The 16371-nt window shown below is 41.4% G+C and overlaps 2 protein-coding genes across 2 annotated transcripts in view; both read left to right on the plus strand.

Moving 5' to 3' along the window:
- Positions 1–16371, plus strand: part of LOC133839126 (glutamine--fructose-6-phosphate aminotransferase [isomerizing] 2) — a 120058-nt gene that overhangs the window by 57192 nt on the left and 46495 nt on the right. The window lies entirely within an intron of this gene.
- LOC133837127 (uncharacterized) overlaps positions 1–16371 on the plus strand; it is a 31223-nt gene that overhangs the window by 1178 nt on the left and 13674 nt on the right. The window contains 1 exon segment of the mRNA XM_062267790.1: positions 42–741. Within this exon segment, the coding sequence (XP_062123774.1) occupies positions 636–741 (106 nt within the window). The 5' untranslated portion in view covers positions 42–635.

Below are 16371 nucleotides of genomic sequence, written 5' to 3' on the forward strand. Positions count from 1 at the left end.
TCGAAGAATAGGTAGAAATTATTTCTTTGTTTTTCTTGCAGATAACATGAGAGTGGAAGCGAACAATCCACTTTCACTGTGGAAGTATTTGAAATTACAATTGTGGCCGTAAAGACAGAAAAACTGACGGAAGGAGAATTAGTTCAACTACAGATTGCGAAGTGCTTGGAATTTTGGCAAAAGGACGACGACGAAGGCCAAAGCTAAAGAGCAAAACAATCAAAGGATCAAATGCTTATGTTTATGCAAAATATACTTAACATTTTGAAGGCAACCTAAACGGGAGAGAGAGCAGAAAAGCTAAGATACATTCAGTCAATTGCGTTTTTGGGCCTCGAGTTTTGGGTCTATTCGCCATATGCTCTGATGCAGCTGTTGTTCCAAAGCTAAAAGCACCAATCGAAGCGTAAGAAAGCACACTTCCATTAAAAAAAAAGACGGACAAGAAAAAAGGAGGAGCTCGAGACTCTAATTGCAGATGAGAGAGAAAACGGAGGAGTAGCCAAGTAAATTGCAGGACTCGCACTTAGAGCATCTCGAGTTAATAGAGAAATCCTTTGTCTAAGCGGAGTAACTGACCGTAGCCCCTTCCACGCCCCCAAAAAGTGCCTTCGCCCCACGGCGAAGGTTTCGCGATGGAGCCACAGACCCGGACTCGAGCCCGGACTCGTCTAGGAGTCACACTATTGGCCTTGATATTGGCCGCATCCTTCGACAGCGCGCTCTGCGGCGAGAAATTGGGTAAGTGGCTTTATCGCTTTGCTTATTTACAGCTCGGCTCACATCCTTCTCATGACGGAGAAGCAGAAGCAGAAGCAGAAGGAGGAGTATCGCGAATGCCGAAATGAAATCAACAACATGAACAAGCGAACAACTAAGTGTCCTTTTGTACTGCTTCGTCTTCGTCTGCCTTCGCGTCCTTGTCTTTGTCTCTTATCTTTTATTTATTTGAGTTGTTATTTGACATTTTTCTGTGCCGTTGATTTGGTTGAAGCTGGCGTAGCGAGTTCATTAAGCTTCTGCTCTTCCTCCGCGAATTTCTCTCTAGTTCCTAGTTATTTACATTCGCTCGCTTAACTCGATGAAAAATGCGAAAACTTTACACTCTAAAATACCCCTCAGTACTTTTCGTTCATCATCATCATCATCATGTTTGGAGTGGGAGGGGAAAAAGGACTTTTGCTCTGCTCTGTTTACTGTCTTCTATCTTCTGTTTACCACACAGATATTACGCTTCTGTGCACAAAATCTGATCAGAGTTTCGCATCGGGTTTTCGTCCTTTTAATTGCCTTCCAAGTGAACGCGTTTAAGCGGTTTCCGTTCCCATTTACTGTGAAGGGTCTGTCGACAAGTTTAGGGAATCATTGAATCATTCGCTTTCCTATTAGCATTTGTTTGTTCATTGTTTCTATTTATGCGACTTCCATCTGCCCAAGTTTTTACGAGAGTACGAGAACTATAAATGCGCCCCTTAGGGGAATTAGACTGTCCAACTTCGGACCCATCACTTGTTATTTGAGCAAAGTAGAGAAGAGAAGAGAAACTTTGCCTCACTTCTTTCTAGCTGACATGTCAACAACTTGATGCGATAATCAATTGGAGACGTTGCCTTTCTGGGAACCTATCGCTGATTGTCATCTGTCGTTGTTATTCCCTCAGATTGATGGCTTCCAAAACGTTTTTTGACACGTACGTGCCGCGTGTGTGTTCCTCCGACTGCTTTTGCTTTGTCTCTGCGTTTGTCAGTAGGTAACTCCTCACATTTGGATGATGAGTGTTCCTCCCTTTCCTCCCTTTCCTCTCGATTATTAGATGGAGTCGCGCAACAGGCGCTGCAAGTCCTTTGCAGATACAATCCCAATATGCAAATGTCTGGAATTATTTGTGGTCTGCTCACATCTCGCATCTCTCCTGGCATCGCGACAGCTGCTTATAATTCTGTGAATTTATTTTGTGGAATTTGATTTCATACTCCACTCACGCGACACATAACTCAATATGAAGTGAGTCTCTCTCTCCCTAATGCCAGCAGGGGCCAGAAGGGAAGGAGTGTGTCTTTGATAGAAGTGCTTAGGAATGCAATTGCGGTGAATTTTTGAATTTTCGAATGGAGTCACTTTGTTGCCAGGACTGAATTTAATATCAAATTTTAACAAGTTCAAAATATATTTTATTTATACTCGTATACAAATCAATTTTGCTGCTTGTTTACTCGCCTCTCTCTCTTTGATGAAATTATCGACATCAGAGATTAAAAGAGCTGCTGGCAATTTTCTCGAAATCCAACTCAATCTCAAACTAGTTTATTCACATCTGTGTTTATTTTGCCTTGTGATGAAAAGTAAGCTGTGCATTTCAATATTCCCAAATGAAATAAATAACTCGAGTTGTTCTGGCAACCAAGATTATTATTTAATATTAAATTAGTTTCAGCATTCATTTCCTAACTGTCCAAATTCCTCTCTCACTCTAACGTAGATTTGTCATAAACATAATTGCAATATAATTGTAATTGGTTTGTGCTAAACTCGCAGTTTATTGTTAATCCGCAGACTATTAATTTAAATGAAATTAGCCACGTGAGTGTGTGTGTGTGGGTGGGAGTGTGTGTGAGAACACACTTATGCTAAGCACTTACACTTAAGTTAATATGTGAAGAGTGCGAGGGGAAATGAATTTAATATAAAGTTATGATCGCGACTCACGCATTTGCTGCGGGGTAGAAATGCGTTTTTGATTGCTGCTTGCGGTGGCATTTGCCGAAAAGATAAGCTCCACAGCACGGTGGCAATTGCAATCACCACACACACACACACACACACACACCCCCTACACATACTTAAGCACACACAGTGAAAGAAGTCGTCTCGAAGTGCGTAAATTATATGAAATGAGGCAAAAAGGCGAGGCGAAGTGAATATCACGAATCTGTTTTGAGTCGCTGAACAAACATGTTTCCCACTGGAGTGAGAGCTCGCATGTGTGTGTGAGGATGTGGTTGAGAGAAGGGGACTAAGGGGAATACTTACGAAGAGAGAGAGAGAGCAAAGTTTTTGTCAAGCGCCAGTTGTTTATAGGGGCAACCAGCCATCCGCATTAAAAAGTTATGAGCAGCAATATTCGCGGCAATAAAAACCGACGACTGACTCAACGATGTCGCCCCGAAATTATCGAGCAAATGTCCCCCCAGATGCGGGGAAGTGGACGGAGGGAAATGCGGCTCCAACTCCAACGAGTGTCTAGGGAACAAACCCGCAAAAATACAGGCCAGTCAAAATCCTAGTGCATATTTTAACATATAGTATTAACTAAAATCCTTTAAAAATTTCCTTTCTTGCTATCTGAGTCAATTTCCTTGCTATTCAAATTACTTTCATTGGCTATCTAACAAGAGTTTGCCATTTGCCTCGACTTGACTTCAATATGTTTCAGCTGCCATTAAGTTATTTATCGATTAGTTGTTGCCACACGCTTGTACCTGCCAATCTCTCTTCTTACTCGTACATCTCTTTATACTATATAAAGTTGTGCGTCGCAATTTGTTTTTTAATTGTGCGAAATTTAAGAGCAATCGCGTTAATTGCCTTTTTTCGTATGGCTCGACCTTAAGTTAATTTCTTTGTTTTTCCTCACTTGCCGCACTTTGTTGTTTGAGTCTTGTTGCGTTGTTGCTGCTGGCCTAATGAAACATTTCAAATTTATTTGGCGCACCGAAACGTGCCAAGAATGCCGAGCAAAAGTCTCCCCACTCCCTATTCCCAGTCTCTGCGCCCCATTGAGTTGCCTGTTTGAGTCAGAGGCAACGTCCTGTGGCAAGCTGCCTAGACGAGGCTAAAGGTAAAGAGTGGGAGAAGGAGAGCATATGCCTAGAACGCAAGCCTTTTCAGTCAGCAATAATTATTATTAATCTTAAATTAGGTTGCGAAATCACTTTGCAGCTGACTTTGAGGCGAAAGGCTAAAATGTCTCAAGCTGCTTAGGCAAATGTGGCAAATGGCAAATGGAAATGGAACTGGAAGGCAGCTTGTGGCACACAATCGAATGTGCAGCTGACAGAGACAAATGCCTCAGTGAGTATTTGTGCCACAAATAGCATAATGGATTGGCAAGCGATTAGTGTGCCAAGCGGTTTACTTTGAGGTAAGATTCTGCCCGTAAAGCAGCATGATTTATGTGGGTGCGGCTGAGTTGCACCTGATTGCCACAGCTTGGGGCAACGACCCCCTCTGGGCAGCTCACAACGCTCACCTGTTGCACGTTGCAACTGCTTAGCACGTCCACTCAACAGATTCTATTTATAAATGGGAGGGAGAAGATAATAATGTATTCTTTCTGATTCCCTCCTTTGTCTATTTTAAGAATTGTCTCCAAACGAGCAACACGTACAACATTTTACTGTCATTTGCAGGCAACATTAAAATATTAGTTTTTGACGCAAATGTTTCGCTGCCACAATTACACATAATTCTGACAGCATTCCCTTGACTCTTCCCCTTAATTGTTGTCCTTGATTTTAGAAATTCGTGAACGAACACAATTAAAGTAAGATTTTGGTTTACGTAGAACCGATTGCCTCTAAGAGGAGGAATAGAGCATAGACCATTGGAGGTCCGTAGCTGTATATCTTGGCTTCGTCTCAGAAGTAGCGCGACACGAAGATCCTTTAGACAAAGGGATTCAAAGTATTTCAGCCGAAGTCGGAACATACACAGAGGAGATGTTCCAAAGTTTCCTTAACTACGGAGTTTCTCTGTGGAAATAATCTGTTAGTGCAGTCATGTCCCTAAATTTTACCGAAATATCATGAATCATTGAAATATCACTTCACAGATTTTGAATTTTGAGTAATTTCATATTTTCCACAAATTCAGTTAGTTCAAATTCAAATATTTGCACTTCGATGTGAATTTATTTCGAGTGATTTGCATGCATCAAATATGATTTTAAATTGCAATAAATTTGTTGAATGAAAAATTTAAATATTCATGTTAAAGTGTGTAAAATGTATTTGAATTTATGCACACTTACAACGAAATTCAACACAAATGAAAGTACATAAATTACTTAGTCAACTCGTATTTAATATTTTGTAATTAAATGCGATATTTTCTCATTTAAATTATTTGCTTTGCGCCCAAGTTTAACCAACTTAAATCACCTGCAATTGGAAGACGATTAGGGAGACCATTAGCAAGCGTGTTTGCTGAAGTTGTAAATTGCGTAGACAGTCAGAGCAAAGTCAGCTAAGCTCAGTTTCTATATAGATACCAACTCCTGCCCCGTGGCACGTTCTGGGTTTGTTGGGCAAATAAATTTCGTAAAACTTTCTTGACTCCCGGTGACTTTGTGTCTTTGGCTGTGACTGTAACTCTGACTGAGGCCGAGTGAACGAGTCCTGTTTGACACATCCTGTCGTCATCATTGGCAAACACTGAAAGTTGGCCGCATGAATAAAAACTATTACCCCACTCTTGTCTGTTCCTCATCAGCTACTGAGCTGTCGTCTCTAATATTCCGGTTAAAGGGACTCGCAAAGCATTCAATATCCTAGACAAAAGTTTTCCAATGTGCGTGAAAATATGAATGTGTGTGAGGGGTTTGCTCTTGAATGCTGAATGCTGTTGAGTGTGAGTACCGAGTGTAAGCTCTGAGTGGCGTCCGGTGTTCAACGTGTCCGGTTTGCAGTCCGCTGCCTTGCATTTTAATGACACGAGGTGCCACTATCGGCAGGTCGAGGGTCGAGGTGGTTGAGGGTGGGGAGGGCTTTAAGGCGGCTCGCGGCGGATCACAATGAGGAGCATGTGGAATTTTAAGCAGCCAGTCAACTGGATTATGATGGCGTTGTGCCAAAATTGTATTTACTACTTTGGGTTCGGGGTTCAGGGTTCGGGGAGTGACAAGAGAATTCAGCTACAGCTACAGCTGGGAATAGGCATTGTTTGGGAGTGTGTGTGCGTTGGTGTGAAATCGATGATATACTCCTGGATGCCCCTCCTAGTGCTTCCCCTCTTCAGCACTTCTTTACTGCCTCAGTGCCGAGCAGGAATTTCAATTTGACGCTCATTAGCGGCAATCAGGCACCCGAAATTTTGCACACAATGCGGGCACCGACTTTTCTGCCACCTGAATCCAAGTGATGCATGTGTAGGTGTAGGAGGCAGTGCTACTCAGCAACACTGCAATGTTTCCTCACCTTCGCCACCTCTTCATCGCTTGGTTAGGAGGCCCGCGAGCAATTCGCACGTGGAGAAAGAAGCAATTTTCCGCCTCGCTGCAATAATAACTTCTCGAGTTTGGGAGCTGTCGAAGAGTAACGCAACTCGAGAGTCGAGTGCTGGGAACTGGGAGCACTCCACAGAGAGTCCCAGAGTGCCAGGGAACTCAGGTAAACACAGGTAAATAAGTCACTGAATAACTGCGACAATAAATTCTGGCCATAACTCGACCGTGCGACTTCAGCCATGTGCCCCAGCATCAAGTCTCGGCGGAAAATATTAATGTCTGAGCATATGCGCCTATCTTCAAGGTTAACCTCATTGATTTTTATATCCTGCGACGGAGTGCAATTAAGGGCCACAAATCCTGTTGGGGGAATACTAGGGAAAAGTTCAGCGAAAGCACGATTAGGGAGATCTCAACTCAAGCACAGTCTAGTACAATTTAAGAATGTTTTTGTAGATAAGTTAGAGTCGTTTCAGTTTATTAAAGCTGTAAGTTATAGGTTTTATTATAGCCATAATAAAATCAAAAGTTTCTAATTTTTTAAAACACTGCAGACTTTTCTGTTATTTCATATTAACAGCATGTTAAATCGATATGATTTAACAGCTGAACTGCTCACACTGCTTTATTCTGTTTGGGACACTTGCACTGCTTACAGAGAATATTTTTATGGATGTTTCTGTTATAAATATAAAACTTGCCATATATTTATGTCGAGCAGTTAAAGCAGAAGAAAACCCGTTGTTCATGGAATATAACAGTATATCAGCATTTCACAATTTTACACTTGTATAACATGTGTTGTATTATAGTCGTATAACTTATAGACATTTCCGCTTGTATTCAAGATTTTTCTTTATCACACACTGTGAACTAAATCCCAAAAATCTGTTCTCAGCTTGAAAAAGTCCTTTAATAAAAAACTTGTATAACAAATGTACAACATAATTGCGGGCATTTTTATTCTGTACGAATTGAAAAGAAATTAGTTTTCCCTTAATACACAATCCTTTTTATACATAATATGTATACAAAGCATAGAACAAAAAATATAACATAAATCAGAACACAAATTAAGAGCATTTATTGCTATTTTTTAGATATATATTCGAAATAATATACAATATGAAGAGCATACTGAAGTAGATGCCAGGTCAAACAATAAAAAATTAGTTAGCAATTGGTTGGAAAATTCATCTTTACAATGCAAGCGTTTTTGGGATATTTTGTATGCTACTTCAAAAACTCTTCGACGTGTGCAAGACTTCTGAAATTAATTTTTCTAACTAAGCTAAGTTTCCAACAAATCCTTTGTTTTTTAAAAAATTTCTTTTTAGGATATTTTGTAGGTTACTTCAAAACCTTTTTGCTATTTGGAGGTAATTTTAATTTTATTTTCCTAACTAAGCTAAGTTTCAAAAAATACTTTTAAAGGACATTTTCTATGTCGTTCTAAAACATTTGCCGGTTTTGCAGGACTTTTTAAATAAATTTTCAAACCTTATCCTAGTTTTCAATCCAACTTTTTATAACAAATCAGAATTCGAATCTTTATAACAATTCATGATTGTGTTGTAAAAGTTGGGAATATTATTTGTTATATAACCCCTATTTATTTTTGTATATCAGAGTGTCTGCCTATGTTAAGCCAATTCAAGAACCTATTGTGCTATGCTCTTGTTGTTAACATAGCTTTGTTAACTGTGTACTTGGGACAAGCAGTGCACTGTTAATGCGCACAAGCAGTTCACATTGGAAGTGGAACAAGAACCAAATGGTTTCAATTTCCGTTTGTGGAATGTATTTGGATCTTATTTTTTTTTTAAATTAGTTCCAACTGAATTCAAATTTATCAGTTACAAATAAAAGGTTGTTGACTGCCTTTCTAATCAAAGTTATTTGCTTAATTCGGAATGTATTGTGAATGACAGTACGTGATTTGGCATATCCATCATTTAGCCCGCAGTGATGCATCATCAAAAGGAACAGACCGAAATGTCCTGCGGTTAATTTCGAAATCCGTATGGAAATGCCAGAAGTAGAGAATGGACAATGCAGAACGAACAACAATGAGCGACCTTGCGGCTGTTGTCGAGTTACGAGCCGAGCGAAAGTCAAAGTCAGATTTGTGACGGCGTAATTAAGTCGCGGTGGCAAGCAGAAGAGCAAAAGCCAGTTGCAGGCACTGTGCATCATCCACATACGGTGGCCAGAAGCTATCTGGCTACAATTCGGACAACATGTTTGGCCGTCAGGCAAAGTGGCCTCGATTTCTGATGCCACCTGTGAGGCACTCCCAAGGGGGGGACAGGCGTAAAGTGGGAGGCTAGATGATGGAGTGGCAAGGTGCCAAGGTGGCAAGAGGCTTGCTTGGTCTGGGTGAGGAGAGGGGGATGCGGGCAGGTCAGAGGACAGCTTAAATATGCGTGGCAGCTAGCTGGATGTGTCCTCGTTCGTTCGCTCTACAACTGCGGTTGTTCATTGTGCATTCCTAAGCGATTCCCTCAGTTGCTCGCTGACCAACGCTGAGCAACGTGGTGAACTCGACTAACGTGGCCAACATGGTGAACAGTCCTCTTAGCCTCTTAGCATTTTCCACTTTAATCCAGACACTTGATTGTTAATGCGTGAAGTGACCATCTATTCATAAGACTAGCTTGAAATTAATAACATTTTATGCTGCATATCTTAGTGGAAAAGTGTGTCGGGAAATGTGATAGAAGTGAAGTCAGCTAACTTAACTATTTATTCATGTGAATCAAATATTGAAGCCACTTTCATTTAGCTTTGCAAGAGTTATTAAAATTTCATTACTTAGATTAAATGCAAGCTAAAAGTATTTGTAGATAGTTGCTAAATAAATGTGGGTTAGAAAATTACGATGATAAATTATAATCATAAAGTATTGCGACGAGCAAATATTTCTTTGACAATTGCGAGATGGAAAGAAACAAGAAAGATACACTCAAGTATGCTCGACTGTGGACCCGCTCCTTAATACCGAACAAATGCTATTTGGTATATTGATATAGGACTACATTTAAAATACACCATATAATACAAATATACCAGATTATTAGCTAAAGTAAAACCTCTAGAAAAAAAAGTTTAGTCTCTTTTTTTCATATAGTCTATGAGATATATGGGTTCATACAGATGGACAGACAGACGGACAGACAGACATGGCTATATTCTCTCGGCTGTTCACGCTGATCAAGAATAGACATATGTATATACTTTATGGATATCGGTGATGCCTCCTTTGTCTCTCAGGCTCAAAGATATAATATCCCTCTGGCCTATGGTTAGTGGGTATCAAAACATCGTTATCTAGCTCTTCTTATTCCTCTTCATCTTTTATGTTTTTTGATAGCAAATTCATTTTCATTTTCTCTTAATTATATATATGATAATAAGATATTATATTTTCATCAATTTATCTCTTATATGCCTTTTAATAATCAGAGACATAGTTATATAGCTTTATATGTTGGAATTTTCGCAAAGGTGGTAAATATTCTCTCTTATTTTCAAATTTGCCTTATTAACTTTTTGATGATTATATATTTTATATTCATTAATTAAACTTTAAAAAGTTAGGAATGAAAATCGATATTTGAACGGCCGAAAACATCATCATTTTGTTATTTGGCCTTTATATAATTATTTTTGATGATATATTTGATGTTCAATTAATCACTTCTGTATATGCATAAATTCCTCTTTGATAATTGAGAGGTTAAAATAGTTATCTCAATAATCAATTATATGCTTCGTTATCTATCTATAATTTGCTGCTCTACGCACACAAGTGTAAAATGTCCCCTTCAATAGTATTTTGATATTGAATTTAATTTCACCAATATTTAATTATATTTAGTTTCAGATCTAATGCAAATTTCAAACAAATAGAGTCGAAGTTTAATGCAATCAGTTGCAGACCATAAATCAATGCGTTCGCCGCAATGAATCAAATATTTAACTCATTTGTCCAATTTATGTTGACGCAATAAATTTAGTGTTTGTTTGTTGTTATTATTGACACGCAAACATGTTTGTTCATGAATGAGTACTAGATGTGTGTGTGTGTTTATAGTACTAACAAATATTTGGCATAATTTGCGAGTGGAATTTGTCTCAATTTTTAGATCCGAAGTGTATTGCAATTAATGATAGCGAGCACTAAAATGTCAAATTTGCAATATGTGTAATTTATTTAATGGGTTACAGCACAATGTCCTGCATACTCCGCCCTGTCTCCCCTCTTTCTCTCATATTCTGGACGTGTCCACAAGGATAACTTGATTGCCTCAATTCCAAGAAATGCACAACCTTCACCTTCGTTCTTCGCATTGGCAACAAGTCGTCGTTAGCCATGCTTTGACGTGTCCTTGCCCCATCACAGACACACACACTCACACACATTCACACAAGGATGCGTGGGGTGAGAGAGAGACAGAGGGAGAGAGAGTGAGAGGAAATAACTGCTGTAAGTGATAAAAGCGATTCCGTAGCGAATTATGACGCCGGGCTAAAGCGTTGGCTATAATCGCCCCGCCACACGCACACATTCAAGCCAACACTCACACACTCACTCGAGCACACACTAACACATGAACACATTGCGTCGACGATTTGAGGGCTCTGGCAGTTGGCCACTAATTTACCTACGATAGGCTAAATCAATGTGTTAAGTTGACTGTAAACGTTACATTCGATTAAATGCGGCTCGCACACTTTCGCTCTTTCTCTTTCGTTCTCTCGCTGTCTCGCTCTCTTTTGGCAACAGAATAGAGGGGAGGACAGACTGTTGGCAGCTGGGTTGCCTGACCCAGTTACGCAGTTCGTCAGCCCCTCGAGAGTCTCTCGCTCTTTGTGCCACACTCGAAGAGATTATTTCCCTGGCTTGGCGTTCGGCTGTTGCCTCGTTGTGTGTGTGTGTGTGTGCCACATCGTGTGGCACATCGTGTGGAACATCGAGCTATTGTTCTTCAGCATTTCAGCGTTCAGTTCTTCGCCGACTCTTAAACGCAACGGACGTGCAACGCGCGTTTGTTCTCTTGCAACATTTTGCCGGGACACCAACAACAACAATAGCAACATCAACTTTGCCACATTCCGAGGCAAGTTGCGTCTCGGGTTTCGCTCGCCTCAGTGCCAAAAAATTACACGTGCACGTGAAACCAAAAAAGAAAACCAAAAAAAGTAAAATAGAATAAAAAGTGAGTTATTTCCTTTGAGTGCGCGAAATTTTTCGTGTTTGGCATTTCACGCGGCCAACTGCAAAAAATGCAAATGAGCAGCAACAACAACAACAACTAAAGCATCCATTTGGAGAGCAGCTGACTAATCTCGTAGAGCAGCCACAGCCACAGCCACAAATATGTGAAATTAACAAGCCGAATGGCAGCACAATTTAGGCCAGCTTGCTTTCTGGCCTAGATGATGAGGTTCACTTTGAGCTGGGGAGGAAGCCAAAGCTGAGCTGAGGTTGAATCTGTTTTTTGTGGCCTGCGATAAGCCGCGTTTTGTTTTTTTTTGCGTTTTGCCCCTCTTGAGTTTGGTGTCTGGCGGTTTGCCGCTTCGTTTACTTCGCAATTGTGGCCAACTGTCCCTGGCTTCAGCTCCTGCGTTGTCGCTTTATTTCAATTTTGTGGCCAGTAGGGACAAGCTGCCAACCACCTCCTCCTCCTTCTCCCACCTCCCAGCTTGCCCTCATTTACTATTGTGTGCGCTCAATGACAGCGGAGAAATGTGCTATGTGCCACACACGCCCCTCTCTGAAGTGGCGCACCAACTCGCATCATTAATCAAATGTCAAAGTGCGCGAATAGTGCTCAAGTGGCCCTCAACTGATGCTGCCTTCTGTCTTGCAGCCACGCGCTTAATAATTGAATAACAGATCGCACAACTAATGCCAAAAACACTTGCAGCCAGCTGCGAGCAAGTTGAGAAGTTAATCAAGGACTTGATTGCCAGAAATCACTCACAGCATTGATTAAGTTGGACAGTTGTGTATCTCTGTATCTCAGCATCGCAATTGTATCTTAGAGAATTGCGAATTGTAATCAGAGCGCAATTAAAAGCCAAGGCAAATTTGCTTAATGAATCGCAATTCGCAATTTCCACATGTTTGCATATCAATTTAGCGTGGTAAACACAAATGGGTTTTCCAACGAGTGGATGGCGTGGAGGAGGGAAGTAGTGAGGGGGAGATTTGTTGCACTTGACACAGTTGAAGTGACAGAGGGCAAAGGCAGAGGGAGGCGAAGGCCAGCAGCGAATTTGTTAAACACTTGATTGCAGTTGCCTGAAATTAAATCAGCTCGCAATTATTTTCTAATTTCGAATGTCAGCAATCTAGCTGTGTGTCCTTCTCATGTCCTGCTGCACGACAACAACATGCGTCATGGGGCAACTAACAAGCCAAATTTTCGACTCGTCAAATACAAATTTTAATTAAAAGTTCAGCTTCCGCTTCTGCTCTTCGACTATCACAACTGTCGCGTCGTCTCTCTGACTCTGACTGTGACTGTGACGACTGTCTGCTCTGTCCATTCCGTTCTGTTCTGTCCCTTGCCGGCGGAATTACATAATTGGGGCATGCTGCATGCGGCATGTCGCTCCCTGCAGCTTGATGGATGAGAACAGGAATTGCATCTCGATGGGCAAATGATGTGCCAGTTAAGGCAACAGGACATGCAATGAAATGCGATGCGAAGCGATGCAACTATTTTGGGGCCGGTTAATGAGACTGCAATTAGCGCTGTGGCTGCCACACGATGTGGCACTAAGCGAAGCCAATCAATTCGTATGCGAGCTCGAATTTAAATTTAAATTTCCATTTAAATTGGAATGTGCGAAGAATGGCAGTTAACATTGCCACTTGATACTTGCCACTTGCCTCCTCCCCCGCTGCAACTTGATGTATGCATATGCAGTGTGGCAGTGTGGGCGTGGCACGTATACAAACCCTGCGGCAGCTGTTGCTGTTATCGTCACCGTGGCAGCTGCATCGATTCAATTCGCACTCCAAATACCTTTCCCTCTCTCCCCTTTTTCCCCCTCTCAGTTTGGGGCAGGTTGCTTACGTTATGCCGCCGGCCTTGTCAGTTGTTGCACAGCGAGAGGGAGCAACCCGAAGGGGGAGGGAGGATATAGAGATGTTCAATTTGATTACCTCCATAACAATCAGACTTTCAGAGCTGCTGCTGGATGGGTGGATGCTTTAGTTGGGTTTGTTGTGTTGCGTTGCGAGTGCCTTTTATTGATCTCACTCGAGCTGATAATAAATGCTGAATCGTTGTTGTGCCACAGCTGAAAAATTGTGAAAAGTTCGCGCAGCTACAGCTGCAGCAAAGGCAATAAAAGTGCGGCCCAAAAGTGAGCCCCGAAAAGTGTTAACAAACGCAGCTAAAAATGAGCACGAAAAAGTGAAATCAAAAATCGAACCGAATCGAATTGAATCCGTATCCGAGTCCGAATCCGAATCCGGATCCCCAAGCAACAACATCCGTTCACAAGTAAAATCAACGAGAACGACAACGACAACGACGAGCGAATAATTGTTAATAAAAAAGGACATTTCATGCGAGCTTCGATTGCCAGAGAGAGACGCGTCGTGTGGTGCGGTGGTGAATGCGGTGGTAGTCACTTTTAATGCCTGCGATGGCCAACGGCTCGCTTGGTCGCAAGTGCTCGACGATCCGCAGGATAATGGATTATTCGCAGGCAAAGTGTTTGATTCTCTCGTTCTCGTTCTCGGTCTCGTTCCTCTGCGCTTTAAGTGCGGCTCGTGCCGAAGGCGAAATCATATTCCGGATTGATCCCCCTGGGTAAGCAGACGCAGAAGCAGAGACTCAGAGTACAATGTGTGGCATGCCACATGTTAATTAAGATTTCATGGGCTTTGGCAATTTGTTATGGCCATAAGAGGATAATGTGCGGAAATGATTAACTGGCCACAGCTACAGCATAAAACTCCATTTCACCATTTAGCATGTTAATATGCCGGCTATCAACTCCCAGGATAAGCATGACATGTTGCAACATGCTCGGATCCTGTCTGTCTCGTCTACGAATGTCCTTTTCCCCAGAGTCCTCAAATCTGCTTCACATTGCGTATGTGTCTAGCAAACGTGTATTCACCAGATTTCATTCATCTTGAGAATTCCTTCTACTTTCCTCCTCCTCACTTCTCTCTCTGCGCTTTATTTAATGTCTTTAATGCATACGAAATATTTCATAGCCCATCAGATACACATAGACTCCCAACTCGCAACTCGCAGCGCGAGCTCATAAAATTTATGCTCTCAATTACGCAAAGTAATGTTGCATGCCTCGAGATTGAGGCAGCCTCCTCCTCCTCCACCTCCTTCCATACGCTTTTCATGTACAGGCCACTTGTCGCTGATGTGTAGACAAACAGAAAAGTTTTTAACGCGACGCTGTGCGTCCAAAAAATGTGGCACAAGCGTCACAGCGAACAAAGCGAAAAGCGAGTTAAACTCAGATATATGTTATACGTGGCGTATGTGTGTTTTTTTTGACTGACTTATTCGTGCTTTGCCTCCTCCGTCCGCAGGCAGCTCTCATCTGTCCAGGCAGCCATCCATACATGACAAAACACGTTCATAAATTTTGTTTTTGTTTCCGCCGAGTTGCAGGGCTTAAAGATGGATAAGCTGCAGACGGACGGACGGACAGACGGACGGACAGACGGATGGCAATGTGCACAAGTTTTCACAAAGTATTAAAAAAGCTCGTAAAATGTCATAAACTTTTGTTTCCTCAGGATTAGAGCCGGGGTCCACTACAAAGCACGAGTCCCGATCCCAATCCCAGTCCCAGTTCTCAACCCTGAAAACGAGTCCGAGAACAAACCATTGCGAGTCAGCAAAAAGGGAGAAATATTATGTCTACATTTTGCAGTTCACTTTTATTCTTTTCACTTTTGTATTGTTTGCACTTTATGAATGACTTATTTCCGCCGAGAACTCGCCAAGTTATTCTCCTTCTTCTTTCCTTTTTTTTGTCCCCCTAGACACGCTTTGTAAACACAAATCCTTATGCTGGCTACAAAGTGTAGGCGAATATCTGTTTGCTCTAGCATAATGATATACTTAGAGCGGAAAGTGCATTTCAAAGGCAAAATAATTCCTTCATCAAGTCACCTGATAAGAAGTTAATTGTTGTACTCATTTTAAAGTATACAAAATAATCTTGCAAAGCTAAACATTTCTATTCAATCTATTAGTAAAACAAACCTTCAAATTTGATGAACATGATAGCGAAAATATATAAATACATATCGAAAGTATCGTGCTCAATCATTTCTAGAATATAAAGGAATTCAAATTGATCTAGTAAAAGGCAGGAAATAAGTAGCTCTGTATTTTATGGTGCTACAAATTTGATGCCGTTCAATCTGTTATTAAAGCAAACCTTAATATTTTACGAGCACAAATTTGGAAGATAGATAATCAGTTAGTTAAAAGACTCGCTATCGGTTCGCTAGTAAAACTAAATGCTGATTAAAAGACCATCAAATTGATGACGCATCTCGGGAAATATTCTGCGGTAGTTCGGTAGTTCGTCAGTTCTTTTATGATCTATCAGGATCTGGAAATGTCCCTGCAATCGATATTATTTGGCCATCTTGAATATGATGAGATGGGGGAAATATTAAATTTCATTTAATTAGATTTTCCTCGGACAGACAGACAGAGACAGGCATTGAGTGGGCGCCAGGCATATCGGATACATATCAAGTTTTATGGCATTTTCTTTTTTGGGGAGCAAAGAACAAAGATGCCGCAACGCCAATTTGCCCTGCGGGTCGTTCTCTCTCGATGTCCTTGCTGCTTGGTTGGGGCTGCGTTTGAACAGTATCGACAGTGGCAAATTCCCATTTATTAAGCGAGTCAAATGGCACAATAAAATATGAATGTGGCAAGAGAGGCGGTCCCCAAAAGAAATCAACACAACTTTGCATGTGACAAGAAAGAGGCGAAGGCCAAGGACGGGCAACATCAAAGCGGCAAGTGGTGAAACCCACGCGGTGCCAAGGGTCACAGTGCCGAGTCTCAGAGCGAAGACGAAGACGACGACGACGACGTCGTCGACGAAGACCCAGAGCAAACATATAT

The sequence above is a fragment of the Drosophila sulfurigaster genome, chromosome 2R, assembly GCF_023558435.1.
Source record: "Drosophila sulfurigaster albostrigata strain 15112-1811.04 chromosome 2R, ASM2355843v2, whole genome shotgun sequence".
In the NCBI taxonomy this organism is placed as follows: Eukaryota; Metazoa; Arthropoda; class Insecta; order Diptera; family Drosophilidae; genus Drosophila; species Drosophila sulfurigaster.